The 27,829-nt window shown below is 45.2% G+C and overlaps 2 protein-coding genes and 1 long non-coding RNA gene across 5 annotated transcripts in view; 2 read left to right on the forward strand and 1 right to left on the reverse strand.

Moving 5' to 3' along the window:
- LOC127484130 (uncharacterized) overlaps window positions 1-275 on the reverse strand; it is a 49,934-nt gene extending 49,659 nt beyond the window's left edge. The window contains exon 1 of the long non-coding RNA XR_016222235.1: window positions 143-275. This is a non-coding gene — a long non-coding RNA (uncharacterized LOC127484130). The remainder of the gene's footprint in view (window positions 1-142) is intronic.
- Window positions 262-27,141, forward strand: SUPV3L1 (Suv3 like RNA helicase). 3 transcript variants are annotated; one of them, XM_002718445.6, is made up of 15 exons: window positions 262-535; window positions 6,142-6,219; window positions 6,536-6,643; window positions 7,714-7,828; window positions 9,377-9,545; window positions 11,157-11,268; window positions 13,068-13,145; window positions 14,892-14,983; window positions 16,799-16,979; window positions 17,511-17,604; window positions 19,014-19,233; window positions 21,617-21,697; window positions 22,040-22,216; window positions 25,893-26,041; window positions 26,648-27,141. In XM_002718445.6, exons 1-15 carry the CDS (start codon window positions 262-264, stop codon window positions 27,081-27,083), a joined length of 2,364 nt encoding a protein of 787 aa, XP_002718491.3. In that variant the 3' UTR covers window positions 27,084-27,141. The 3 variants fall into 3 exon arrangements, with proteins under 3 accessions (XP_002718491.3, XP_089171113.1, XP_017204221.3); XM_089314987.1 differs by lacking the exons at window positions 262-535; window positions 6,142-6,219; window positions 6,536-6,643; window positions 7,714-7,828; window positions 9,377-9,545 and adding an exon at window positions 9,739-9,924; XM_017348732.4 differs by lacking the exons at window positions 262-535; window positions 6,142-6,219; window positions 6,536-6,643; window positions 7,714-7,828; window positions 9,377-9,545 and adding an exon at window positions 10,066-10,181.
- Window positions 19,337-19,824, forward strand: LOC108178480 (guanine nucleotide-binding protein G(I)/G(S)/G(O) subunit gamma-5). The gene has a single exon (XM_051823228.3). The coding sequence runs from the start codon at window positions 19,361-19,363 to the stop codon at window positions 19,565-19,567; it is 207 nt and encodes a 68-aa protein (XP_051679188.2). The 5' UTR covers window positions 19,337-19,360; the 3' UTR covers window positions 19,568-19,824.
- Window positions 27,142-27,829: the final 688 nt, after the last annotated feature.

A 27,829-nucleotide genomic window follows, 5' to 3' on the forward strand; every position in this document is an offset into this window, starting at 1 on the left:
CAGAAAGCTGATCCAACCACAGATGAAAGCAGATAGAGAAATCAGAACGAGGATTTCTCTCTTGAGTTTGCCTGATCGGTTGCTCCGTCACGGCTAGAGCAGTTTTACAGCGCTACCTTCCCCTGATTGATCAGGCGTTTACCTGGGCAGCTCTCCCTGCTCGGCCTGGGTCTTTCGTGCCTGCAGGCGCCGGTGGTTTGCGTCACTGTCCGCCGCCGTGCCTCGGGGCTGCTCCGGGCTCCTTTAGAGCCTGCGGTCTCCATGTCCTTCTCCCGGTGTGCCCTCTTGTGGGCTCGGCTCCCGGCGGGGCGCCCGGCTGGGCAGCGGGCAGCCGCCTGCTCTGCCCTTCGCGCCCACGGCGGGCCCTTTCCCGGGGCTCTGGGGTGCGTTCCTGCCGCTGCCGCCGCTTCCTCTAATGCATCCGGTGGCTCCAAAATCCCGAACACGTCCTTGTTCGTGCCCCTGACTGTGAAACCTCAGGGCCCCAGCGCCGATGGCGATGTCGGGGCCGAGCTCACGCGGCCTCTGGACAAGAGTGAGTGCGGGAACTGGCGGGGGGCGGCAGGAGGGAGGTGTACCTGGCCGGGAGGGAGCCAGATCCCTTCCCTGGCGACCCGAGCGTTGTCATGGCGCCCATCAGTGTCTGCCTCCCTCGCCGGCTGCTGAGGCCCTCGCTGCGTACTCCCCAGGGTTTTGCCCCAGAAGTGGCCTTTTCGCTCTCGCTGCTCTCCTCTGAGTGGGTTTGGGACGATGCAGCTGCTTCTGAACCGTCAGGTGCACGACCAGCATCTTTCTGCGTTCCTCCCGCCCCCCACCCCGAGACGGGGCGAGGGAACGAGGCCGTGAGAAGCCTTGGTTGACCGTTGTCGTGGACGGGCGCTCACACTGCCGAGCTGTTCGGGGAGGGAAGGTTTGCCGAGAGGAGCCAGCCTCACGGTCTCGGGGACGTGCGTGGTCAGCCGTGATACAAGGTCATGATGCGGGCGTCCCCGCCGAGGGTGGGAGGGGCCCTGAGCGTTCCAGGCCCCACGGAGGGAGGGACAGCTTCGCGTCAGCGAGTGACAGTGGATTTTGTCCGCAAAACTGCGTTGGATCGGTTTGACAGGGAGTTCTGGGGGGAGTTTGGGATGCTGTGGCTGAGCTTTAAAATTGTTCCCTTGTCCTTTGTAATTGAGACCCGTGATTGTGCATGTCGGTGGGTCGAGTGTGATAATTGGTTAGAGAGCCAGGGAGTGTGCTCTAGCAGGTGCCGTTCTGGAAGGCTGAGGGCGTGCTTGGTCCGATGAGGTACTTGGTGTCCGGGAACTGTCCTGTTAACAACCTTTCAGTTCAGTTTTATTTATTTGAAAGAGAGGGAGAGAGAGAGAATCCTCCTTCCACCTGTTCATTCCCCAGATGTTCAGAGCACCCAGGACTGGGCCAGGCCAAACCAGGAGCTGGGAACAGAATCCACGTCCCTTACACGCATGGCAGGGACCCAAGTACTTGAGCTGCATTTGCCTCCCCTCCTAGGGTGCCCGTTAGCAGGAAGCTGGGAACAGGAGAAGAGCTGTTTCGGAGGAAGTTAGAGATGAGCCCGTGTGGGTGAGAGGGGCCGAAGGAAGACGGCACCTGCTCAGAAAGGAAAGCATCGGAGCGGCCTCAGCGAGCAGGCTCGGAAGAGCCCCAGGATTTTATACCGCAGAATCCTGCCCATACCTGCATAACTTGACAGGTGGTCCCAGCCTTCCCCCACGGAAGGACCCCAGGGGAATCCTGTCCTCCCACCACCAAATGAGCTACCCAGCCGTATAACATCGGTTAACGAAAACTTGGGAGGAATTTCATCCGTTGCACACCCAGCAGACCCTTTGTCCAGGAGCAGACGGAGAGGGGATGGGAGGATGGCAGGAGGAACTGGACCCCGTTCCCTTGCAACCCCTGAGTGCAGACTGCGCTCCCCGCCCTTTCCTGAGGTGCCTGCCTAGCGAGCCAGTGCATTCTCTTCAGCAGACTCTGTGACGCTGCTTCCCCGGTCTGATGACTGGGCACTGTCTCTGCCCCGTTCCACCTTGCTATCCCACTTCCCACTGCTCTCACATCTGAATTCTTGGCGAGAAGACAAGAACCGTAATTTTACCCATCTGTGCAAACAGTGCCAGGATGGAACCCAGGCACTCTGAGATGGGACAGAGGTGTCCCAAGTGCTGTGCTGGACACCTGCTCCATTTCCACAAACTTTTTGAAGGCCCCTGGAAGGCAGCAATTTCAAAATCTTTTGCACCTGAATGAACTTTTATTTATTTGAAGGGCAAAGTTGACTGAGATAGAGATGTTCCATCTGCTGGTTTATTCCGCAAATGACCTGGGATAGAGGGAGGGTGGGGGAGAGAGACATCTTCTATCTTCCATCCGCTGGTTCACTCTCCAAATGACTGGAGCTGGGCCAGTCCTAAGGCAGGAGCCAGGAGCTTCCTCAGGTTCTCCCCTGTGGGTGCAGGGGCCCAAGGACTTAGGCCATCTTCTACTGGGTTCCCAGGCCACAGCAGAGAGCTGGATCGTAAGTGGAGCAGCCAGGACTCAAATTGGTATTCATATGGAATGCCGGCACTGTAGGTTAAAAAGAGTTTATTCACTTTTTTTTATTTGAAAGGGTGACAAAGGGAGAGACAGATCTTCCACATGCTGTTTCATTCCCTAAATGCTTGTGACAGCTAGTTCTGGGCCAGGCTGGAGCCAAGAGCTCCATCCAGGGCTCTCATGTGGGTGGCAGGGGACTCAGTACTTGAACCATCATCTGCTGCCTCCTGGACCATTAGTAGGAAGGTGTGCTGGAAGCAGAGGCAGAGATGGGATTTGATCCCAGGCATTCCCATGTGGGACACGGGTGTCCCAAGGGGTGCCTTAAACTGCTGCACCACAACGCCTGCCCTTTACGAACTTTTTAAAATACCCTTGTGTGTTGTGTGGTATGTGACTTGTTCTTCCAAGCAAGATCTTCCACTTTACTTGCGTTTGGGGACTGTATTATTTTATATTATATTTTTGCTTATTTTAGATTGTGATAAGAACATATAACGTAAAACTTAGCATCTTAGTCGAGTATATTCTCGCTGTTGTAGAATAGATGTTGAACTTTTTTTCATATTGAATCAAACAATAAAACAATAATTTGTCCATTAAACAGTTCCCCGTTTGTCTTATTGTACAGCACAAGTAATTGTGTGAGACAATCTGGTGTATTTATTGTATTCAAATATACACAATTTACCTGAAAACGTCAGTGTCTTTGATGCTTCCACTATGTGGATGGAGTGAAGAAGACGCTGGTTTGTCAGGACCAGGGTTCCTCCTGCTGGGAACCCTTAGGTGCACCTCACTGGGTCGCCGTATGCTGGGCCACTCTTCCTCTCCTGTGTGCAGAGGTGGAATTCACGAGGGTGATTTTTCAGCATTGAGAGGGACCGCAGAGGACAGTGAACTACCACAGCCTTATTCAGCGAGTGGTTAGTGGATCGGATTTCCACATAGAGATAAATCCGCTTCTTGCCTGGAAAGTTGGCTCACAGCTTTGCTGCGTCAGTCTTCCTGTCTTCTTGTACACTCTCTAGGGTGCTCCCTGGCTCTGCCTCTCCTGTAAGGTTCATAGTCCTCCCACTCCTGCTCCTGCTTTTCCCAGGCCATTAGCAGGGAGCTGGATTGGAAGTGGAGCAGCCGGGACTTGAACTGGTACCCATGTGGGATGCTGACTTCACAGGTGCCGGCTAACCCATTGTACCCTCTTCTTCTTTCTTTAAAGTAGGTTAAGAGTTGCATTCTGACCAGTAAAGCAGATTAAGTCCCTAAGCTTTCTTAGCATGCAGATGTGGGATGCAGGCGTCCCAGGCAGTGGTTAATTCTCAATAAATGGAGTCTGTCCTTGGTTTGTACTGAGTTACAGATCAGCAGGAGTTTTTCAGGCAATTACACATGCTTTTCCACTGTGGATACCAAGAAACTGTCACTTCCACTACATCTAGAGAAACATAAACCCAGAAATAACAGGACAGCTGCCTGTGATCTGAGATACGTCGTCTTTTTTACCTCCCTACCTGTCTCATGCTGAATTGCAGGTAAAGACAGAGTTAGAGGGGGAGAAAGAGAGATCTTCCACCCACTGGTTCACTCCCCAAATGGCTGCTAGTGACCAAAGGTGCGATTTAAAAATTCCTCATTCAGAAAACAGTTTTGTTATGGGTGCTTTGTTCAGGCTTCATTTCCTCAGTGAGTTTTGTGTGTGTTGTGGCTGCATGAGAATGTGGCAGTTGCTTCTGTGGGAGGTGAAGGTACAGCTGGTATTTCGTGGGCTGAGTGTGTGGCTGGGTCTGTAAAATCTTCCCCTCTGTAGACTGAGGCAGCAGTTTTTCGTCCTGTCTGACCTTAATATAATCTGATTCATTTAAAATGTGTTACCTTGGCAGGCGTCTAATTCCACTAACCTGATGGGATGGGCGTCTCTCTAGTACTCTTTTTTTTTTTTTTTTTTTTTTTTTAAGATTTATTTATTTATTTGTTTGAATGAGTTACACAGAGAAGGAGAGGCAGAGAGGTCTTCCATCTGCTGGTTCACTCCCCAGTTGGCCACAACAGCTGAAGCCAGGAGCCAGGAGCTTCTTCTGGGTCTCCCATGTGGGTGCAGGGGCCCAAGGACTTAAGCCATCTTTTACTGCTTTCCCAGGCTGCAGAAGAGAGCTGGATTCAAAGTGGAGCAGCCAGGGCTCGAACCAGCACTCATACAGGATGCCGGCACTGCAGCTGGTGTCTTTACCCACTACACCACAGTGCTGGCCCCTCTAGTACTCTTTTTTTTTTTTTTTTTTTTTTTGACAGGCAGAGTGGACAGTGAGAGAGAGAGACACAGAGAAAGGTCTTCCTTTGCTGTTGGTTCGCCCTCCAATGGCTGCCGCGGCCAGTGCGCTGCGGCTGGCGCACCGCGCTGATCCGAAGGCAGGAGCCAGGTACTTATCCTGGTCTCCCGTGGGGTGCAGGGCCCAAGGACTTGGGCCATCCTCCACTGCACTCCCGGGCCACAGCAGAGAGCTGGCCTGGAAGAGGGGCAACCGGGACAGAATCTGGTGCCCCGACCTGGACTAGAACCCGGTGTGCCGGCGCTGCAAGGCGTAGGATTAGCCTAGTGAGCCGTGGCGTCGGCCCCCTCTAGTACTCTTGAAATGCAGTTGTCTGACCCTGGCTTGACGACTTGTGGTGACAAGGAGCATTCATTTTTAAGAGGCAACCTCCCTTTTTAAGGATTTATTTTTATTTATTTGAAAGGCAGAGTTACAGAGAGAGGGGGAGAGACAGAGAGTGAGATCTTCCATCCACTGGTTCACTTCCCAAATGGCCGCAATGGCCAGGGCTGGGCCAGGCCAAAACCAGGAGCCTAGAGCTTCTTCTGGGCCTTCCAGATGGTGCGTGCAGTGTTCCAAGCACTTGGGTCATCCTCCAGTGCCTTCCTAGGGCCTTAGCAGGGAGCTGGATTGAAAGTGGAACAGCTGGGTCTCGAACCAGTACCCACATGGGATGCTGGCATTGTAGCTCATGACTTTACCCACTACCCCACAGCGCCGGCCCCAAGGCAACTCCTTTTCTTTGTTCAGTTGTTAGGACATTGTGTGGTGTGTGGTAAGTCCCACTGAGATCAGCTTCTGTACCTGCCACTGACTTTAGTTATGCCATTGAGACCGAGATGAGTGTAATCTGTTCTCCCTAAAATCATCATCTCCAAATGAACGGTCATCTTGGCCCTTTAGATATTTGCACGAAAGCCCGATGATCTGGTCCTGGCTGTTGCATTTGCCTTTCTGGGTGCGGGTTAGCTGCACACTGGTTGCCAGTTGTAAATGAATGGAACATGTGTGTCTCAGTGTGGTCTGGCGGACTCTGGAGGCCTCCTCTGAGCCTTGCTCATTCCTCTGCAGTGTGACAGTGGTGTTGTCCTGGCTGACTTTACAGCTGTGTGGACGCTCCATTGCACATTAACCCACCAAGAAGAATCAGCCAGAACCTTCATGTTCTTGAGACACTCATTAGACTCCTGCCTACAGTGTTAGGACTTCTAGTTTCTTTGGCTTTTGGGCATTTTTCTGCCTTAAATGTTGAATTTTGATATCTTTCTTCTAGATGAAGTAAAGAAGATCTTAGACAAGTTTTATAAGAGGAAAGAAATTCAGAAACTGGGTGCCGACTATGGACTCGATGGTAAGGCCCACAGCACGTTGCAGAGATGCTGTCTTACTCCTTATCATCCGTCTTTGGCAGTGTGTGTGGTGTGGGGACAGGTCCCTGCCCTTTGCCTCTGCCTGGGGAGCCAGACTGCACGCAGAAGAGCTGCATGTCCCACCTTCCTGCATGCTGTGCTAGGATTTCAGATTTAGCCCAGCTTGTCAAAAACCAGCTGCACTACCCCACAGCCCAGCCTCATTGGAGAGCCTGGTTTTATATGTATATCTTCTTTTTAAATGAAAACTGAAGCCAAGACTAAGCCCTATGTGTTTTGATTTTGCGTTTTCCACAGCTCGTCTCTTCCACCAAGCTTTCATAAGCTTTAGAAACTATATTATGCAGTCTCATTCCCTGGATGTGGACATTCACATTGTCTTGAATGACATCTGCTTCAGTGCAGGCAAGTATTTAGAGAATAAAATCTCACTGAACATCCTTTGTGCCCTTCCAGTAGCAGAGCGTATTGGTTTTAGGGTGGAGCCTGTCTGTGATAATTCAGTGCTTTGAGAGGAGGTCTTGCAGGTCTCCAGGTAGCTTTTATATTAGGTCCCAGAGCTAGTTTGCATGTGGGAGTCTTCGACTGGAGGAAGTGTATGCCATGGACTCACCCTGTGTTGGTACAGGCCACAGTGAAGGGTGCTCTCTCACAAGACAGGGTCAGAGCAGAGCAGATTCCATCTGTTTCTGCCATTGGTCTCTTTCTCCTTCATGTTGGGACACAGTTCGTGCTATAGAAGGAAAGAACAAGAAAGAGCATCATCATTTTTTTCCTGTGGACAGTTTGGCTTTGGTTATAGTATTTAAATGTATTTCACTCTTAGACTTTACCCCTGTGCCAGGCCCTGAGGGAGAACCTGGATGCAAAGCCAAGGGGGAGCCAGCTTCACTGCTTCTAGCCGCAGTGTGGACTGTCCTTGCTGAGGAATCTGGTCATGTTCATGTTTTCTCTCTGTGGTCTTTGGAATTTAAGACTGTTTGCACCTATGTTTCTCTTTTTGTAACCACAGTCTTTCTTCTTCTCTAATGTGTGTTTCCAGGTTCTTTATTTAAAAAAAATTTTTTTGTATTTATTTGAAAGAGAGCAAGTGAGTAACTGAGCTCTCACCCCCAGTGGCCGTGGCTGGACTGGAAGTCTGGAGTCAGGTGGAATGCAGGCGTTTTTGCCATGGGCCAAATGCCCGCCCCTCCAAGTTCTTTTTTTTTAAATTGAATTCCTGCCAGTGCTCATCTCGGCTTGTACCGGCAGAGTAGCACATGGGGTTTGGCAGGCAGTTTTGTGTTTGCCTTGGTGTATGGGAATAATTGGAGGAAAAGTAAGACAGAGCCAGGCTCTCTGCAAAAGACAGGGGCTCCTGCTCCAGGGTTCAGGCACTGCCCCACTGACCTGGCTTGCTGAGAAGAGACGTTCATGGGGTTCTGTGGCACACAGAATGTGGAGCACACATGTTAATGCAGTGTTTTGCCTTTCAGCTCATGTGGATGACTTATTCCCATTTTTCTTGAGACATGCCAAACAGATATTTCCTGTGTTGGAATGTAAGGATGACCTACGCAAGATCAGTGACCTAAGAATACCGCCTAACTGGTTAGTTTCTTCATTTGTGGATTTTTTTTTTAAAGATATATTTATTTATTTGAAAATCAGAGTTACACAGAAAGAGAAGGAGAGGCAGAGAGAGAGATGTCTTCCATTCAGTGGTTCACTCCCCAGTTGGCTACAATGGCCAGAACTGCACTGATCCAAGCCCAGGTCTCCTACACAGGTGCAGGGACCCAAGGACTTGGGCCATCTTCTACTGCTTTCCCAGGCCATAGCAGAGAGCATAGTTCAGAAGTGGAGCAGCCGGGACTTGAACTGGTGCTCATATTGGATGCCGGCACTGCAGGCGGCGGCTTTATCCACTACACCACAGCGCTGGCCCCCATTTGTGGATTTGAATTCTTCAGTTTCTAGTCTTGAGAGATTAGTGACCATTTATATATTTAAATATATGCATATATATATTTTATTGAATGCTAGATGACAAATTAGAAAGAATCCAGATTATGTTGTATTCTCTAAAAAGCCAGGCAGTTAATTCTGTCAGGTAGTTAATTATTGTTTGTCTGACAAAGCTGGCTTTGGGGTTTTACTTGGGAGAAATAAAGTGGCCCCTTCCGTAGGGCGCTGTCCTTCGGTGGAGGCGTGGCCTTTGTGGTGCCTCGGCCGAAGGCCAGTGTTCCGATTCTCTGCCCTGGGGCTACACTGCAGCATCCAGCACTGGGAGCCTCTGCTAGGTTTCCCCGCAGACCTTTGGTGAGCTGTGCTCTTCTAGGCCCTGTCGGTTCTCACCTTGGGCACATTCAGCCCAGCCCTGGGCCAGGGGCCCACAGGGAACCCACACAGACTGCAGGGCTCCCCGCCCTGCTGCCTTTCTGCTCTTTCAAAGTCTAGCTGCCTCAGTGGCTCTGGACTTCTCTCTGCTGCTGTGCTCAGTGGGCCTCCCCTGCTCTGCCTGGCTTCTACCTCCCCACACTGCTGCTGGGCTGCGGCAGGGCTCAGTTCAACTACTCAGGGCTTTCAGATCTGCTGTCAGTGCCCGAACCGGGGCTGCAGCTCGGTTTGCTGAGTTCTGTACTTGTTCACGGTCCGGGGCAGTGCGGCGGCCGTTCCCATCAGGATGGAAGCAGAAAGCTCAGAGCCTGGGAGTGTTTGCTTTGAGGGTCGTGTTGTTGGAGCTGGAGGGAGTGAGGTGAACTAGGAGAGGTCTTCGGAAAGTTCATGGAAAATGTGCGTTATGAGGAAACTATGCATGGATTTCAAGATTTGTGTGTGTGCCAAAATAAAGTTTTAATTCTTTTCCATGAAATTTTTTAAGTGCTCTTGTATCTGTGGGACTGAGAGCAGTTTGAACTTATTTTTATTAATTCCTGATAGAGAGATTTGTATAATGGGAAAGTTGTCCAAGACATTGATTTGTGTTTGGATTTGGAAATTAGTCATTATTTTAATGTGCATTTGAAAATCATTGCTTAGTTTTTCAAAGACTATCTTATGAAGATTAAGAAGATGTTTCATTTGGAATTTTTTTCACTTTGCCATGATGGATATCAAGGTTAATGGGATTAAGCTGTTTACATATTTGTATCCTAGGTACCCAGAAGCAAGAGCCATCCGGCGGAAGATAATATTCCATTCGGGCCCCACCAACAGTGGAAAGACTTACCATGCCATCCAGAGATACCTGTCGGCAAAATCTGGAGTGTATTGTGGCCCTTTAAAATTACTGGCACATGAGATCTTCGAAAAGAGTAATGCAGCTGTCAGTGAGCTACCAAATCTTTGCTATGTTTTCCTCATTAATTTTCTTGGGGTAGAATGAAGATTGGCGGTAGGGGGTGACATGTAATAATAACAAAAAGACGTGTAGTTTAACAAAAAATTGCCATATTCATTGCACCCAAGAAGCCATTAATTAAAAGATGTACCATTATTTTATGTACAATTAAGAGAGAAAAAATGCTGCCAACTGAACTCTGACGTGCCGTCGATCCTTTGATGCACCCTGATTTCAGACGCCAAAATGTGAGAATGCGTGTGCCATAGAGAGAAGGAAGCACGGCATTGCAGAATCTCTCCTGTACAGAGAAATGCGGAGAGTAACATACCAGGGACCTAGAACCCATTCCCACCTCCAGCAGGTCCTAGCATTTGCTCTACTGGCTTAGTTTATTTTTTGAGCAATAAAATATTGATAGAGTAGAAACTCCTTCTCAGCTCCTGCTTTGCCTCTTCTGAATTAACCACTGCTTGGGAATGATGTTTAATTTACCCACTTTTAGCTTAGACCTCTGATGCCAGCAGCTAGAATTGATGATAAAGACTGGAGCCACTTTTTCAAATCCCAAAGGACTGAAGGCCTGTGGTCTGTGGCCTCATTTCACTTCATGGGCTGCAGGTTGGTTCATGGTTTTAGTAGGACTTTATAATACAACATTAACCAATTTGGACAGGTGATTTGCACTCTATTTTTTTCTGAAGAAAATCTAAGTAATTTGCATATATAATGCTTTTATCTGTAAATACTTGAGACTGTGTTTCCTCAGAACAGTGTTGTCTGTGTTTGTTTTTTTACATCACTGCAGGATATTTATCTGAAGCAGGATACTTACTTTGATAGAATGCTGTTATGTGACTCACAGTCCATATTCAGATCTTGCCAGTTGTTCAGTGAAGCCCCGACCCCAGCTCCTCCAGGATTCCGCCTGAGGTCCCACTGCATGTAGTGGTCAAGTCTAGCTTCCTTTCATCTGGGCCCCTTCCTCAGTCTTCCTTTGTCTCTCATGATCTTTATGTGTTGGAAGACTGCAGGTCAGTTGTGTTGTACACTCCTGCTGTGCTTGGCTGTCTGGTGTTTACTTGTGATTGGATTCAGGCCACCAGCTGGCCAACCAGCCCAGTTTGCCTGAACTTTCCTAGATTTAGCATCAAAAGTCCTTTGTTCTGGGAGACCCCCTCAGGTTGATCACTCTGGTACCCATGGCCTTGATGTTGGCCTTCTCAGGGAATTGTATTAGGAAGTCTTTACAGTGTTACTTTGACTTATAATGTTCTTGAATATAGGCACAATTCATGCTCATGTTAATGAACTCAAATAATTGAGAGGTGTGCAAAGTTAAAAATGGAACCTACTGCGCTTCTTCTGCTTTTGCTATCTAAAGATTCCCATGATTTGAAATATTTCCAAGCTTACCTAGATTATGTAGAAGTGTGACTTGTTTTGGTTTTTATGAAAAAGAGAAAGCATTGGGAATGTTTTGTTTCAGCTATTAAATAAATGGTTTGCAGTGGAGAGAATATTAAACATCCCAAGCCTCTTTTTGCTGTTGCTTGCAAGGTGGAAGTAATTCTGGGTTTGGTTTTGTTATTCTAGGATGTGCCGTGTGACCTGGTAACAGGTGAAGAGCGGGTCACAGTGGGGCCAGATGGGAAACAGGCTGCCCACGTTGCTTGTACTGTTGAGATGTGCAGTGTTACAACTCCTTGTATGTACCTGCTAATTACACAACTATGGTCTGGTATTTTTTATTTTGAAGTACAGTAGAATCTTTATTATGAAAATACATTAAAAATCTAGATGGAATAATTCAACAGATGCCCAGTGCTGCCAACTATAATAAGTGTGAAGCATCTGTCATACTTGCTTCTGATTGTTATTTCCGTTTTTCTCATGAAAGAACCAAAATATTAGTTGATGTTTTCTTTGTACCACTCCCCAGTTTAATTCCTTTCCCATATTATGAACTAAGTACCATCAAGTACTTGATGTGATATGAAGTATCTTTATGTGTCTTTGTATCACCAATACATATTACCTGTCAATACTATGATTTTAAATGCTTATGTGGTTATCATTATATAACTGTTCTTCAACTTTTAAATGCTTATGTGGTTATCATTATATTACTGTTCTTCAACTTTTACTCTATACGTTGTTAGATCTAGTGTTGTTGAAATATCTATGTCTATATATTTGAAATGTATCAGTTAAACTATTATGTAGTATTCAGTCTTATGACTAAAATTATTCATTTCCCTATTAAACAATATTTAGATTGTTTTAAAATTTTCCCCATTATATCCAGTGCCATAGTGAGCTTCTATTTAAGTAGTTTAGGAAACATTATAAATAAAAAGTAACTTTTCCTAATAGGCAAGCATATCTTTTTTGAAAATATAAAAATATAGGTAAGCAAAGAGGAGAAAATGAGCATGCATCATCTCCCAGTCCACCTGCCAGAACCAGCAAGTGGCAGTGTGTTTTCTAGACTGTTTCTGCAGTGTTCAAACTGTTTCTGCATGTACTCAAGTGCACATAGTGAGTCTGTATATTGAATAAAATAGGAATTACACATTATTTACTACTTAGTAACTTTTTGTTTCAGTCAGCTTCTGAGTAAATGGATAGTTTTTAAAAATCAGTGTATTTTAAGTTTAAATGCAAAATAGCACACAACTTTGTACCTCAGAACTTCCTCTCCTCCCTCTTTAGTGTTATTTGTTTATATCCAGATATGCTGTGCAATTTTTAATCTGATGATTTCGCAGTATAAAATGATTTTTTAATGATTTTCTAAAAGCTATTGTGAATATATGAAATTTTTAAAAAGTTCTCTGTTTTTTGGTATTTTGAGAAGGAAAATATGTATGACCCACAAAGAGCAGAATAATAGGATTGGAAGTGTTTTGGCATTTGAAAATAAGATGAGGCACTAATTTTGCCAGAGTGCTGGGCCTAAGCCTCCTAGGCTAGTGTAACTGGGGCCCAGGGAATTACACGTTCTGCTCCTGACAGCTGGCTGGTCTCCCTTCACAGAGGTTTCACTAGTAGAGGCAGGGTGTGTACTGCTTGTTCCTAGAAGCCAAGATAGTTGTTTTCTTCTTTCACTACTCGGGCTGTGTCTGAGACTGTGGAGAAGAGAACGAAGGGACCTGCTCAGTGTGGGAGGCAGTGCAGCAGAGTGGTCAGAGGGCGGACTTCGGCACCACATGGCCTACGCTTGAATTTCCTCCCTAGTCCTACTAACTATGTGGCCTCAGGCAAATAATTTCTTGAGGCCTCGATTTACTCTTAAAATGGAGATAATAATTCTTAGCCCACTGGTTTGTTGTGAGGATTAAATGCGGCATAATTATAAAACATTTAGAATAAGTCTGCCAGAGCAGAAGCACCCAGTAACTGGTGATGATAATTATGGGGTTAATGAGAGCTTGCATTTTGGTGTTGTGATCTGTTTATCATTCAAGTAGGTTGTGTTGCTCATGATAACTTTTTCATTTTAAGATGAAGTGGCGGTAATTGACGAAATTCAAATGATTAGAGATGCAGCCAGAGGATGGGCCTGGACCAGAGCACTTCTAGGTGGGTCTTTCTGCCATGAAACCTGCGCTTTAGGGCATTTGCACTGAAAGGCATTTATCTGCTCGACATTGCAAACAGAGTCAGATCCTCTCTCTCCTAGTACAAATCATTCAGAACAGCCAGCTAAGTTTGTTTTGATTTTCTAAATATTAATAATGGAGGCCGGCGCCGCGGCTCACTAGGCTAATCCTCCACCTAGCAGCGCCGGCACACCGGGTTCTAGTCCCGGTCGGGGCGCCAGATTCTGTCCCGGTTGCCCCTCTTCCAGGCCAGCCCTCTGCTGTGGCCAGGGAGTGCAGTGGAGGATGGCCCAGGTGTTTGGCCCTGCACCCCATGGGAGACCAGGAAAAGCACCTGGCTCCTGCCATCGGATCAGCGCGGTGCGCCGGCCGCAGCGCGCCAGCCGCGGCGGGCATTGGAGGGTGAACCGACGGCAAAAGGAAGACCTTTCTCTCTGTCTCTCTCTCACTGTCCACTCTGCCTGTCAAAAAAAAAAAAAAGGAAAATCTGTTTTCCGTGTTATACAAATAAGTAAAATCATGTAGCAAGTCTCTTATTTACACCATCACAATTAGTGTTTTCGTGTTTCATGCTAGTCTGCGTTTTTCTACATGTGATGCTTTGTGAGCTACAGTTTTGTATTTTGCCATATTCAGTTCTAGTGTTCCATGGGCATTTTTTGGACCACGTTATTAATGTGATTACATGTTCTTCATTGAAGAATAGCACTATAATTTGTTCTCTAGAGTTGAACATTTTCCCCTATTATTAATAATTCTGCCGTAAAAGTCTTTGTGGTCATAGCTTTCTACCTTGTATTATTTCTTTGGGATAGGAGCCTGGCAGTAGAGTTCTTGAGGTCCATGGACGTGAAGGAACGTTTCTGCTGCTTGGTCTGAGAGTGAATTTTTGGTCAGTTTGTTGCAGGGCAGGTGTTTTCAAATTAAAAGTAGGCCTGCGCCACGGCTCACTTGGCTAATACTCCGCCTGCGGCGCTGGCACCTCGGGTTCTAGCCCCGGTTGGGGTGCCGGATTCTGTCCTGGTTGCTTCTCTTCCTGTCCAGCTCTCTGCTGTGGCCCGGGAGTGGAGTGGAAGATGGCCTAGGTGCTTGGGTCCCTGCACCCGCATGGGAGACCAGGAAGAAGCACCTGGCTCCTGGCTTCGGATCGGAGCAGTGTGCCGGCCTTAACGGCCATTTGAGGGGTGAACCAACCGAAAAGGAAGAACTTTCTCTCTGTCTCTCTCTTACTGTCTAACTCTGGCTATCAAAAAATAAATAAATAAAAGTAAATAGCTGAACTGTTTTTTCAAAAAGAGTATGCATTGAAGCCTGTTATGTAAAATAGATGGAGGTGGATATGCTTATAGGTAAGGAGCTTGGATTTCCTTCTGCTTTGCAACCCCAGCCTCTTAGGAACTTCAGTAATTCCATGGATTTGGGTTTGAAAAACCCAAGTATAGGATCAATGTTCAGGGCTGGCATCAAAATGCCAGGTTCTGGTCTTGGCTGGCTTCACCCAGAAATAGACTCGAAACCTTGGCTCTGCCTTGAGATTTATAAAATTGGAGATAATCTTTTTCCCAATGGAAGGTGGTGGTGGTTTTGAGGTTTATCTCACAAAGATAATATTTGTGAAAACACTTGGTAAAGTTATAAAGGTAATTAAATCATATTTCTGCTGTGGTAAGTGCTTCATATTCTTAATCTTTAAAATATTTTAAAAATTCCAATTTTGCATTTGCAGGGCTGTGCGCTGAAGAAGTGCATTTGTGTGGAGAATCTGCTGCCATTGACCTGGTCACTGAGCTCATGTACACAACTGGGGAGGAAGTGGAGGTACTAGCTTACGTGCTGTGTTCTCAAGGGTTGGCCACGTCAGATAGCCCAAAGTCCTGGAGCCCAGAGAGAGAAAATCACAGCTGAGCTGCCAGGAGGCTTCATTTCTGACAGAGTGGCCATCGCGGCCGGAGTCTTCCAAAAGCACAGGAGAGCCTCATTTTCTCAAGGCAGAACCTTTTGGGCTTTGACCCCACAGAAGTTGATGGTTTTCAGAATTTTGTGTGTGAGGTTTTAGGGCCTTTGATATACACCTAATTTTCAGGCACAGTTTGCGTCCCTTTCTCGTCCCTTTCTCAGATTCCTGGTTTCCTTTTAATGCTAATTTTCTTTTTGTTTACCAGAATTCTATAATATAAGATTAAGAAATGTCTTTTTTTTTTTTTGAAGAAGGTTGGAGTTTTTTTAGAAGTTTGTTTATTTATTCGAAAGGCAGAGATACAAAGAGTGATTTTCTATCTGCTGGTTCACTCCCTAATTGCCCACAACAGCCAGGAGTCTGGGACTCAGGTCGGGTCCCCCATATATGGGTCCAAGTACTTGAGCCATCACTGTTCTCTCCCAGAGTGCACATTAGTAAGCTGGAATCGGTAGTGGAGTCAGGACTTGAACTCTGATATGGAATGTGGCTGTCCACATGCTTAATCAGTTGTGCTAAATGCCCATCCCAGAAGAAATACTTTTGAATTGGGCCATTATTTTAGTTTTGTGCTCAGCTTTCAGGAGAGGTAGTGGAATGTAGTGGAAGAAACTTTGGATTCCAGTCTGGACTTTGCTGTTTTTGTTTTCATTCTGAGGCAAATCACAGAAGGCTAGAACTGGAAAAAAGCCTCAGACCTCATCTTCTATTAGGTTCTACTTTATTTGTTCATAAAATGGAAATAACATTTTATTATCCTTTTGGATTTATCTAATTGCCATGAAAATAAAATATATGTGAAAATGCTTTGAAAATGTATGAAATACTATGACATTTTATTAATTTAGAAATGCCAGGAGTACTGATGATAACACTTAAAATATCAAAATAAATGTTTTTCTGTGTTTTTCCCTTGAAAATGTTGGTACCAGGGCTGGTGTTGTGGTGCATTGGGTAAAACCACCTCCTGTGATGCTGGCATTGGCTATTGGAGTGCTAGTTCAAGTTCCAGCTGCTGCTCCATTTCCAATCCAGCTCCTTGCTGATGCACCTGGGAAGACAGTTTCTGATGGCCCATGTGTTTGTGCCTATGCCACCCTGGTGGGAAATCCGCATGGACTTCTGGGCTTCTAGTTTCAGCCTGGCCCAGCCCTGGCTGTTGCTGCCAGTTGGGGAGTATACTCTCTTTCTCTGGCCTTCCTTTTCATTCCGCCTTTCAAATAAATGAAATAAATCTTTTTGAAAAAGAAAAACATTTACATTTGTCAGTTTTTAGCTATTTTTTAATGGGAGCATCATTTTTAAGAGATTTATTTATTTGAAAGATAGAGTGACAGAATGTGGGGGGTGAGGGGCAGTGGCAAGCCAGAGAAAGCTCTTCGATCAAAGACCAGGGCTGGGCCAGGCTTAAGCCAAGAGCCTGGAGCTCCATCTGGATTTACTGGGTGGGTGCAGGGGCCCAAGCACTTGGGCCGTCATCCATTGCTTTCACAAGCATGTTAGCAAGGAGCTGGATCAGAAGTGGAGCAGCTGGGACTCAACAAGCAGCAGCTTAAACTGCTGTTCCACAAACCAGCCACTGCTTTTAGTTCTCATTGCTTTGTGAGCTTTTCATTTAACTATTAGAAGACGTTAAGCTGGCTGTGTTATTTTACCAGTTGATGTTTTTGTTATAGGTTCGACACTACAAGAGACTGACCCCTATTTCTGTGTTGGATCATGCACTAGAATCTCTAGATAACCTTCGCCCTGGGGACTGCATTGTGTGTTTTAGCAAGAATGATATTTATTCTGTGAGTCGACAGATTGAAATTCGGGGATTGGAATCAGCTGTAATATATGGCAGTCTCCCACCTGGTAATTATTGACTTTCATCATGACATAATATGAGATCTCTTGTCTGCATTTTTATTGACAGTCGTACAAAAAGTAGAATGAATTAAATTAAGCTGCTTGATGTAGTACTAATTTATTATAGGTCAAAGATTTCTGTAGTTCATCTTAATAGGAATACAAGTATTTTAATTATTTATAGTCTTGTTACTAGACTGTGTTTTCATTGTTAAATTTATGATTTTCATATAGGGATGTCATTAAATATGGATTTGGTTATAACCTTCAAGTTGTAGTCCTGGAATCTGTTACTAAATATCCTCAGAAGTGATGAGGTTCAGGGGTTAGGGGTTGTGTTGCCATAGAGGGTGTACTTAAAGGAGTGGAAGTGAAGTCTAAGTGGCTCTTCAAGGCTATGAAGATGTAAGGTTGGAAAGAATAAAGTTTTATCTGTAAGCTTGGAAGGAGCAGGAGGTAGGGGTTTCCAAGCTGTTCTTAGCATGATACAGTGAAAGACTGGGACTACTGATTTAATGTAAACTCTTCCTGTTTTAGGGACCAAACTTGCTCAAGCAAAAAAGTTTAATGATCCCAGTGATCCATGCAAAATCCTGGTTGCTACAGATGCAATTGGCATGGGACTCAACTTGTGAGTAATTTATTTTAATAAGCCAGAAATATTCAATAAGGCAAGTTTTTTTTTTTCTAATTGGCATTAACAACCAAACACTTTAAGAGAATGTGCATTATAGAACAAATTGAGATTTATCTTGCTTAAACCTGTTGAGAGAATAAAAAGAAAATTTCATACAACACCACACTTTTGAGTGCTGCTCCCTACTCCTGCTAACCTGTATTACCTTGCTTTATTTTCAGTTTCTCAGTTATCAGATGAGTCCCTATCATGCAGTGGGGCTAGCCAGTATCTCTCATGGTAACAGTGTAAAGCCTAATATATTCCACCCTAGGTGATGAAGGTTGCTATACCTTCATGAATCAAAGAACTATTAAAAGGGGCCGGCGCTGTGGCGTTGCGGGTAAAACCGCTGCCTGCAGTGCCGGCATCCCAAATGGGCCCGGTTCGAGACCCAGCTTCTCCATTTCCGATCCAACTCTGCTGTGGCCTGGGATAGCAGTAGAAGATGGCCCAAGTCCTTGGGCCCCTGCACCCACGTGGGAGTCCTGGAGGAAGCTCCTGGCTCCTGGCCTCGGTTCGGCGCCTCTCCGGCCATTGTGGTCAACTGGGGAGTGAACCATCGGATGGAAGACCTCTCTCACTCTCTCTCTCTCTGTCTCTCTTTCTCTCTCTCTGTAACTCTGACTTTCAAATAAATAAATAAAAGAACTATTAAAAGCTATTAACAGCAGCCAACTTTTTTGTATGATATAGCTTTTTTCTCGAAGAATATTTATTTATTTATTTAAAAGGCAGAGTGATAAAGATGGAAAGAGAGACAGAGACAGACATGTCTTCCATTGCTGGTTCATTCCTAGAATGCTGACAACCAGTAAGGGCTACACCAGGATGAAGCCAGGAGCTAGGAGTTCCATCCAGGTCTCCCAGTGGAACTCAAGGACTTGGGCAGTGATCTGCTGCCTCGCAGGCGTGTTAGCAGGAAGCTGGATCTTAAGCATGAAGTAGCCGGGACTCAGAGCAGGGACTCAAGTTAGAGGATATAGGCATTCCAAGTGACAGCCTAACCCATTGTACCACTATGCCAGCCCCATCAGCCAACTTTTTGAAACAGTAAGAGAATGCTGACTGTGTTATCTGGAAAAAATTTATTTAATGTAGCTTTGTTGAAGTATAATTTACGTATCACACAGTTTATCCATTGCAAATACATATTTTTGGTGGTTTTTACTGTATTACCATACACAGCTTGTAGAACATACTATTTGAAGGCAAGAAACAGAGCTACCAGCCAGCATCTTTTCTTTATTTTTTAAGTAGCAAGCAAGCTTGCAAGTACAATCAGAGTGAGTGTTTTTGTGATGGTCCAGGTAACAGAGGGGTTCGACATACAGTCTGTGGGATCACTTTTATTTGTATTTCAGGAGCATAAGGAGAATTATTTTTTACTCCCTCCTAAAGCCCACTGTCAATGAAAAAGGCGAAAAAGAAATAGAACCAATCACTACCTCTCAGGCCCTGCAGATTGCTGGCAGAGCTGGTAGATTTAGCTCGCAGTTTAAAGAAGGAGAGGTTACAACAATGAATCGGGAGGACCTCCGATTATTAAAAGAAATTTTGAACAGGCCTGTGGAACCTATAAAGGTAAGGTGTAACATGCTAATTACTGCTTCTCGGGGAGTGACCCACCACCCAGACTCTTGCCTCACACCTAGAATCAGAAATCAGCCAAAGAGGCTTCGGCCCCCCCCCCCGGTCTCGTGTGTGTGCCATGTCTGGTTCCTCCAGCATCGCCGCTATGAAGAAAGTGGTTCAGCAGCTCCGGCTGGAGGCCGGCCTCAACCGAGTGAAGGTTTCCCAGGCAGCTGCAGACTTGAAACAGTTTTGTCTGCAGAATGCTCAACATGACCCACTGTTGACTGGAGTATCTTCAAGTACAAATCCCTTCAGACCCCAGAAAGTCTGTTCCTTTTTGTAGGAATCCTTCAGAGGGTTCCTGAACCACTTCTCATTAACCGGTGAATATTCATTCATTCAAGAGAGCTAAATTTGAAGCCTGTACAAAAGCTTCCCTTAACACGTGCCATAATATACAAACTTCTACTTTTGTCAGTCCTAACATCTACCTCTCTGAATTTTCATGAATTTCTATTTCACAAGGGTAATTATTTTATATGCACTGGCAGCAGCATACAATAAAATACTTAATATATATATATATATAAAAAAAAGAAATCAGCCAAAGAAAACTTTGTGCCTTGAGAACCACATTTTAAAAAGCTCTGCTTTATTGTTTTGGAGAGATGCAGAGACCCCTTGATGAGGGAGTAGTGTGCGCATGAAAGATAGCAGTTGAGTAAGTTTAGCTACCCAGTTTCTCTTCAGTTACTCCTACAGTCTAGCACATGGAGCTATGGCAGTGGATCGAAAAATTACCAGAAACTTGAATATAGGAAAAGCCCTAGGATGTGGGACAGAAGCAGCACTGAGCAATGCGACTTCTAGCTGATAAAGACAAGTTTGTTTTGGTTAGTGCACTTAATGAATCAGAAGTGTACTGGGGTCCCTGACTTAACAATTTTTCAACTTTGTGATGATGTGAAAGTGATATACATTCAGTAGAAACCAGGCTGGATTTGAATTTTGACCTTTTTTTGCTAGCTTACATAGTCCAGTGCTCTTGTCATGTTCACGAGGGTAAACAGCTGGCACTTTGCAGTGTGGTCTGTGTAGTGCTTAGTGAGGATATTCAGTGGATTAGGTGGATTCAGTGCATTTTCACCTTAGCATGAGTTTATTTAGACATAACCCCGCTGTAAAGTGAGGAGCATCTGTACGTATTTTAAACAAACCAACTTTTTTAAAGATTTATTTTATTGTATTTGAAAGGCATAGTGACCGTGAGGTGGAGTTGAGAGGTTCACAGAGAGAGTAAACGATCCACTGGTTCATTCCGCAAATGGCAGCAGTGGCTGGGACTGGTCCAGGCTGAAGCCTGGAGCCTGGAACTCCATCTGCATTTGGCAGCAGGTTTCCCAAGCACTTGGGCCATCTTCCACTGCTTTCCCAGGCACATTAACATTAGCAGGGAACTGGATGGGAAGTGGAGTAACAGCCTTGAACTGGCGCCTGTATGGGAGGCTAGTGTTGCAGGTGGTGGCTTAATGCACTGTGTCACAACACTGGTCCCTAAACAAGCCAACTTTTAAGAAGTAGTTAAAATTTAAAGTTACCTGGAAAATTCATTTACAAGGCTCATCTCATTGGTTAGTGATACTTGGTAAAGGGGAATCAAAAGGAGAAAATGTAAAGTTAAAGTCCAAAAAATAAAGAATAAAGCAAGAAAGTTGTGGTTGAAATCCCTTCTGTAGGGGCTGTAGTTATAGTTCCAAGTGGCTCCCAGTGCAGCTGACAGTGACACAGCCCTGTGTCCTTCCAGTGTGCCTCATGCCCTGTACTCAGACTCTTCCTCCCTTAGGATTCCGATTTCTCGTCTGCTTTCCTCTTTCTCTTTTCTGTTCACTTTCTTTTACTCTTGCTTCATTTCTTAGATTTACTTGTGGGCATTTCTTAACCCTACAGTATACAGTTGAAGAGAAAACAGATGTCCAGTTTAGAAATTTTCTTGTGTATTTATGTCATTTTTATTGCCCTGATTAAAGCAACTGGCTTTTCCTTGTTCATTTTTATTCAGTGGGGAGAATTGAGATGTGGAAAATAGTTTTATCCTTGAAAGCATTTTGCTGCCCCATCCAAACATCCCAGGTTTTAGAAATATCGCTGCAATATAAGCCAAAGAGTTTCTACTTAATGAGCATTATCTGTCATTTTTACTAAATCAGCTTATCTTCTCTAGTCGTAACAAAAGGTTAATGAGGACTTTTTTCCCCCCTCCATTTCACTCAAGTGCTGGGCACTTGGTAAGAGTTTAGCCCACATGTGGGACTAAGTTGAAACAACTTAGGAAAATTTGTCCTTGGAAATAAAACCCAGTTTACGAGTGGTTTCTCCTTTCTTTTGATTGCAGGCAGCCGGTCTTCATCCAACTGCGGAGCAGATTGAGATGTTCGCCTACCACCTCCCTGACACGACGCTTTCCAACCTCATTGTAAGTGGCTGCACACTGTCCTTTCTCTTCTAACAGGTACTAGGTAACCTCGTGGGCAAGAGTACATAACCTGCTTTTGTGAAGCTGCTGTTTGTAAAATTTATCTTGCAAGTACAAACTTTCTTTCAGAATTTCCTGGGACTTTCGTCCTGAGGAATTTTCTTTCTGAGTGTCTCAGGTTGGGAAGGAAGTAGTGGAAATCTATTGCCTTCAGGAGGCAGTGACTAAAGCAGACCTTTGTAGAAGTTTCTTAAGAAGTGCAGACTGTCTTTTGTAGATGTGAGCACTTTATTCATGCCCAGCTAGGCAGTCCAGTAATTTCATGTATCTGTTTTCTCCCAGGATATTTTTGTTGACTTTTCACAAGTTGATGGGCAGTATTTTGTCTGCAATATGGATGATTTTAAATTTTCTGCAGAGTTGATACAACATATTCCACTAAGTCTGCGAGTGAGGTATGTGTTCTGCACAGCCCCTATCAACAAGAAGCAGCCTTTTGTCTGCTCGTCTCTGTTACAGGTAAGCCTCCATCTTTGTGATACTTTCAGTAGATTCGGGGTGATGCAGTTTCCTCAGCAGTTATCTGAGATAAAGACTGTAAATTATAGACTCTGTAAATATATGAATAGAATGCTGCTCTTTTTTTTTAAGTGGATGCACTTTATATTTGGGTTTATAACCTTTGTAAAGTAATGAAAACACAAATATTTAAACATTTTTAGGAGGGGACTTTGGCTGATGACGCAGTTTTTCCCTTTGTGGCTTGCGGTGCTGGTATTATTATTTGGAAGGGGAAGGGTGCCGGGCTCACAGTGACGACAGTATTCAGTGTTCTTAACTGTCAGGCGCTGAGCTGGGGGTGCTGTGGCTCCTGAAGGGCACAAAATCTGGTTGGGCCCAGAAAGCGCAGTGCAACCTGAGTTTCACCCCCACCCTTTAGTACCTGTTGCCTGAGCTTGGCACGTTCTCCCCACCCCACCAGATACAAGGTCACTTCCTCTCAGTCTTTTCCTGACTCATTGAGGTTTGTTGCCAGCTTAGCCTTCTGCATGCCAGCTCCATTCTCTTCAAATCTGTTTCCTAATTAAGTACGTTGCCTTTGTGAACCAAATTGGAACGTAAGATGGGTTGCACGTGGCTGCCCCCAGCCCCGGTTCTCCTCAGCAGCTACTGTCAGCAGTTCCTGTCTGTGCCGACCCTGCGCGGAGCTTTCACCCACATATGTGTTCATGTCAAAATTCTGCTTGTGTTGTTGGGCGTGTTTCCTTGTGAGCGTTACCATAATGAATTATTCTGTAGCTTGCCTTCTTCTTTTCCTCTTCACAACTTGTTTTAGAGGTCTTCCATGTCCAGATATTTACCTAGAAAACTTGTTTCTTAGAACTGGGTTTGTGAGAGAGTTGGCTGCCATAAGATTGAAGATGATGGAATAGTTTTTATTTTAGTTTCTTTTTTTTTTTATTTGAAAGGCAGAATTCAAAGAGACAGCATGGTTTCATCCACTGGTTTACTCCCCAAATGGCCATAAAGCAAGGGTGAGGCCAGACGGGAGCCAGGAGCCAAGAGCCAGTAATTTCATGTGGATCTCCTGTGTGGGAAGCAAGGACCTAAACACATTTTCTGCTGCTTTTCCAGACACATTAACAGGGAGCTGTGTCAGAAGTGGGGTGGTCAGGATTTGAGTCCATACTCATATGGATGGGTACAGGCAGTATTTCAGGCTGTGGCTTACCCTGTGTCACAATGCCAGCCCCAGTAATGGGACAGCTTTAAGGTGCTGTAAACTGACCCAGCAGAGCCTGTTCCCCGGCCTTGACTCCATGTATACCACCCATCTAGCAGCTATACTAACGAAGCAGAGACTACTAAAAGCCACATGTGTTTGGAACAGTTCAGGTCAACAGATGATTGTGTTTGCTATTTAAAGATCGGGGGTGAAATAGAGAGGTGGTTTCGTTTTTGTCTTGGTCTCCATCGTTGTTGAATTCTAAACAGGCCCAGTCCCATAATGGCCTCTGATGTCCCTCAGGACTATCTTTGAAACTGCTCCTCAGACCTGCTTTAGGGCCATCTGCTGGGTGGTGGCCTCGGGACAGCTGGGCATCTCTCCCTGCCCTCACTGGGCAGCTCCTCACTTAGCCCTTTTACATACTGGTCTTTTACTGCTTGTTTGAAGCCAGAAGTAATTACATGTAACAGAAGAGCTCCTGCTTGGCGTTTCCTGCTTAGCAACTTAGCATTGGCACACTTCTGTCCTCGGTGGCTGCTCTGCTTGACGTCGACTGAATAACACCAGGCTCAGTAGAATAAAATCTTAGCGTTCCTTTACTACAATTGATCTGAAATTGTCTTCCCTCTGATGTATTAATCTTGCTTAAATTAAACTTTGAGAGATAATTTTCCCTAAGTAGAAAATAAACCATTTGAAATCTTTATGCTTGAAGCTAAAGATTTTATTTTATTGTTTAAGATTTGTATTTTTTTTTATTTGCAAGGCAAAGAGAGGCAAACAGAGATCTCTCATCTGCTGTTTCACTCCCCAGATGCACCCAGCAACCAGGGATGAAGCCACAAGTGAGGAACTCAGTCTGGGTCCCCCATGTGGGTGGCAGGGACCCAGATACTTTAGCCATCACCTCTGTCTCCCAGGATACACATCAACAGGAAGCTGGAACTGGGAGCAGAGGTGGGACTTTTGAACCCAGGCACTTTCCTGGAATGCAGGCATCCCAAGTGGTGTCTTAAACTGCACACCAAGTGCCGGCTCCTGAAGATTTTAAAATCTTATTTGATGAATCTTAACATGCCAAGTGTTCCTGTCTTCTGTAGTACAGGTGATGTGTAACAATGCCCAATGTTTTCTGGGGTGTAGCATGGTTTTCAAAGCACATTCCCCAACAATTTCTTGTGATTCAAGATGGAGAATAAGGGGACTGGCATTGTGGCACAGAGGGTTAAGACACTACCTGTGATACCGGCATCCCATATGGACACCAGTTCATGTCCTGGCTGTTCCACTTCTGATCCAGTTTCCTGCTAATGCACCTGGGGAAGCAGCAGAGATGGTCCAGGTTCTTGGGCCCCTGCCACCCATGTGGATGACCCAGAAGAAGCTCCTGGCTGCAGCCTGGCTCGGCCCTGGCTGTTAAGGCCTTTTGGGGTATGAACCAGTAGATGGAAGATCTCTTTCTCTCTCTCTTCTATGTGCCTCTCCCTTTCTCTCAGCCTTTCCAATCAATCAATAATTTTTTTTTTTAAATGAGCCTCTCATCAACATGAAAACTATGTAGAAAATAAATCTGACATTAGGTTACATATTGTCAAAACTAAGGACATATTTTCAAAAAAAAAAAAATAATAAAAGTGGTTGATGTGCTGGTCTCAAGTTACTGATGAGGAAGCTGAAGCTAAAAGCCACATAGCTGGTAGGAGACAGAGTCACAGGCAACTGGCCTCACACCATGCCGCATCAAAGTTTCTTTAGGAACAGGCATTTGGAGCAGTGGTTAAGATGCTGCATGGGATATCTGCATCCTTCCTGGGAAGCAGCAGGGGCTGGCTCAGGTAGCTGGGTCCCTGCACCCATATAGGAAACCTGGCTTGAATCTGGGCTCAGGGCTTCCACTGGACCGAGCTCCAGCTGTTGTCCGCATTTGAGGAGTGATCAGGCAGATGGGAGGGAGATCCCTTGTTGTGTGTGTGTGTGTGTGTGTGTGTGTGTATTTCTCTCATTCTTTGAGTCTCTGGCCTTTAATATAAAATGAAAATAAATAAAAATTTTTAAAAGGTTCCTTGTAATAAGGGAGGCCATTAACAAGAAAGAGAAAATAAAGCTCCCATTTGAGTTTATGGAACTATTATATGATGAGGCAGAAGTAGGTATCTTAAGGCATCAAATATTCAGAAATAAGAGTTAACAGATTTCAGCCCTGAAGAGTTAATCCTTGTACAACTTCTGATTACCATGGCTTGGAAAAAGAAGAAAGTCATCCTTTATATATTTTAGGCAGAAATGTCTTTATAAAGTATTAATGTTCTTGAAGAATTGGAAAAGTTTCAAGGAGGAAAGAAGCCAGCCTGTTTATTGAAACACAACCACAGTTAACATTTGCTGTGCTTTTTTCCTTTTTCTTTGTAATCACAGACTTAAGGGAATTCTGATTCTTATAGCAAAGTTTTCTTTTTTCCCTCTCAGTTTGCCAGGCAGTTCAGCAGGAATGAGCCCCTGACCTTTGCTTGGTTACGCAGATACATCAGATGGCCTTTACTTCCGCCTAAGAATATTAAAGAGCTCATGGATCTTGAAGCTGTCCACGACGTCTTGGATCTTTACCTGTGGCTAAGGTACCAAATCAAAGGTTCCAAGGTTTTATTTTTCTCTTCCAAATTAGGCACCTATTTGCAAGGTGTTCTGTATTATGTTTATTGTTCAGAAGGTAGTTGAGTGTGGTTTATGTGCACCATTCCAGAATTGACTTAGTGATGATGCTGGTTAGGGTGGCAAGATGAGAGGCTGCACCAGAGCCTACCTGCTCATCGTGGTCTTGGGACCAGAGGTGTTGGTGTCCCCCAGGAGCCCGTCAGAAGCATAGCATCTCAGGCCTGTCCCGGGCGTATTCAGAATCTGACCTTAGCAGGCTCCCTGGTCGCTTCACTTGTGCATTCACATTTGAGAAGCCATGTTCTGGAGCAGGGCTTCTCAGAGGAGGGGCGAGTCCCCCTCAGACATCAGAATCACTTGAGACACATGTGCTGGCCCACCCTCATAGTGACGCGCTCCTCAGGTGTGTTGGGCAGAAATGAAGGGTGAGCAGAGGCACTGGGCAGAGTTTATTTAAAGAATAATAATCACATGTATGATTGATCCCCTACAAGATGTAGGGTGTGTCATTGAAATCAATCCAGCAACTCTGACGAGCTGGTGCTATGATGTACTATGTCTCTCCTCAGCTACCGATTCATGGACATGTTTCCAGATGCCAGCCTCGTCCGTGACCTCCAGAAAGAACTAGATGGCATTATCCAAGAAGGGGTACACAGCATCACCAAACTGATTAAAATTTCTGAGATGCAAAAGCTGTTGAATTTGGAGAGCTGCTCTCCAGGGAGCCCGTCACGCTTGTCAGGAACCTTGAAGGGCCAAGCTCGGAGGACTCGTGGCACCAAAGCCGTGGGGAGTAAAGCTGCCGAGCCACCCAGCCCTGACGCAGGAGGGGTGCCCTTGACCTCCAGACTGGTGCAGCAAGGGCTCCTCACTCCAGACATGCTGAGGCAGCTAGAGAAGGAGTGGCTGATGCGACAAACTGAGGCTGACAAAGAGAGAACAGAGTCTGGGACTCAAGCAAAAGGAACACGAAGAAAGAAGAAGGAACCTAATTCTGATTAGTTTTCGTGTTTTTTTTTTTTTTTTTAAATTTTGCAAATAAAATCTATTTTAAATCTTTTTCCCTCATCTGTGTTTACTGCCTGCAACAATATTGGGGCTGTCTCATAAGGAGTTTTCTTGGCACAGAAAATTAACTCTCAGAAGTGACTAAAGTGCTGTTTTGTTTCAAATTAAAAAAAAAAAAACAAAACAGGATGTCTTAGAGATTTTTATATTTTTAAAATAACTTTTATAATGACCATTTTTAAAAAATATTTGTTTATTTGAAAGTCAGAGTTACAGAGAGAAAGAGAGACCGAGAAAAGGAGATCTTCCATCTGCTGATTCACTCCCCAGATGGCCACAATTACCAGGGCTGGGCCAGGCTGAAGCCAGGAGCTTCATCCAGGTCTCCCACATGGGTGCAGGGGCCCAAGGACATGGACCATCTTCCACTGCTCTCCCAGGTACATTAGCTGGATCGGAAGTGGAGCAGAGCCCTTAGGGCATACCAGCACTGTGGGCCACAGCTTTAACCCACTGAGCCACAGCAGCAGCCCCTATAATGGCCATAGTACTAAGTGTACCATAAGGAACTGTGCATGTCAGTAAAACAGCTTGGTGAGTGGTTTGATGTACTTTTGCCACTGCTGAGGATGTCATAGCTGGAATTCTGTGACCAGCATCGCTGCCTGTTAGATCCATGTACCAGAGGCTGTTCTGGGTGCTGGAAATGGACTGTAAGCAAGACACATTCCTGCCCTCAA

The sequence above is a fragment of the Oryctolagus cuniculus genome, chromosome 15 (assembly GCF_051225735.1).
Source record: "Oryctolagus cuniculus isolate XC-2025 breed Fujian yellow rabbit chromosome 15, ASM5122573v1, whole genome shotgun sequence".
NCBI lineage: Eukaryota > Metazoa > Chordata > Mammalia > Lagomorpha > Leporidae > Oryctolagus > Oryctolagus cuniculus.

Bases quoted from the DNA above. Each gene is read 5' to 3' on its own strand.
- SUPV3L1 (XM_002718445.6), top strand. From the start codon at position 262: ATGTCCTTCTCCCGGTGTGCCCTCTTGTGGGCTCGGCTCCCGGCGGGG. The intron at 19,234-21,616 runs GTAAGGTGTAAC...TTTTGATTGCAG, and splicing joins GGCCTGTGGAACCTATAAAG to GCAGCCGGTCTTCATCCAAC. The intron at 26,042-26,647 runs GTACCAAATCAA...GTCTCTCCTCAG, and splicing joins GATCTTTACCTGTGGCTAAG to CTACCGATTCATGGACATGT.
- LOC108178480 (XM_051823228.3), top strand. From the start codon at position 19,361: ATGTCTGGTTCCTCCAGCATCGCCGCTATGAAGAAAGTGGTTCAGCAG.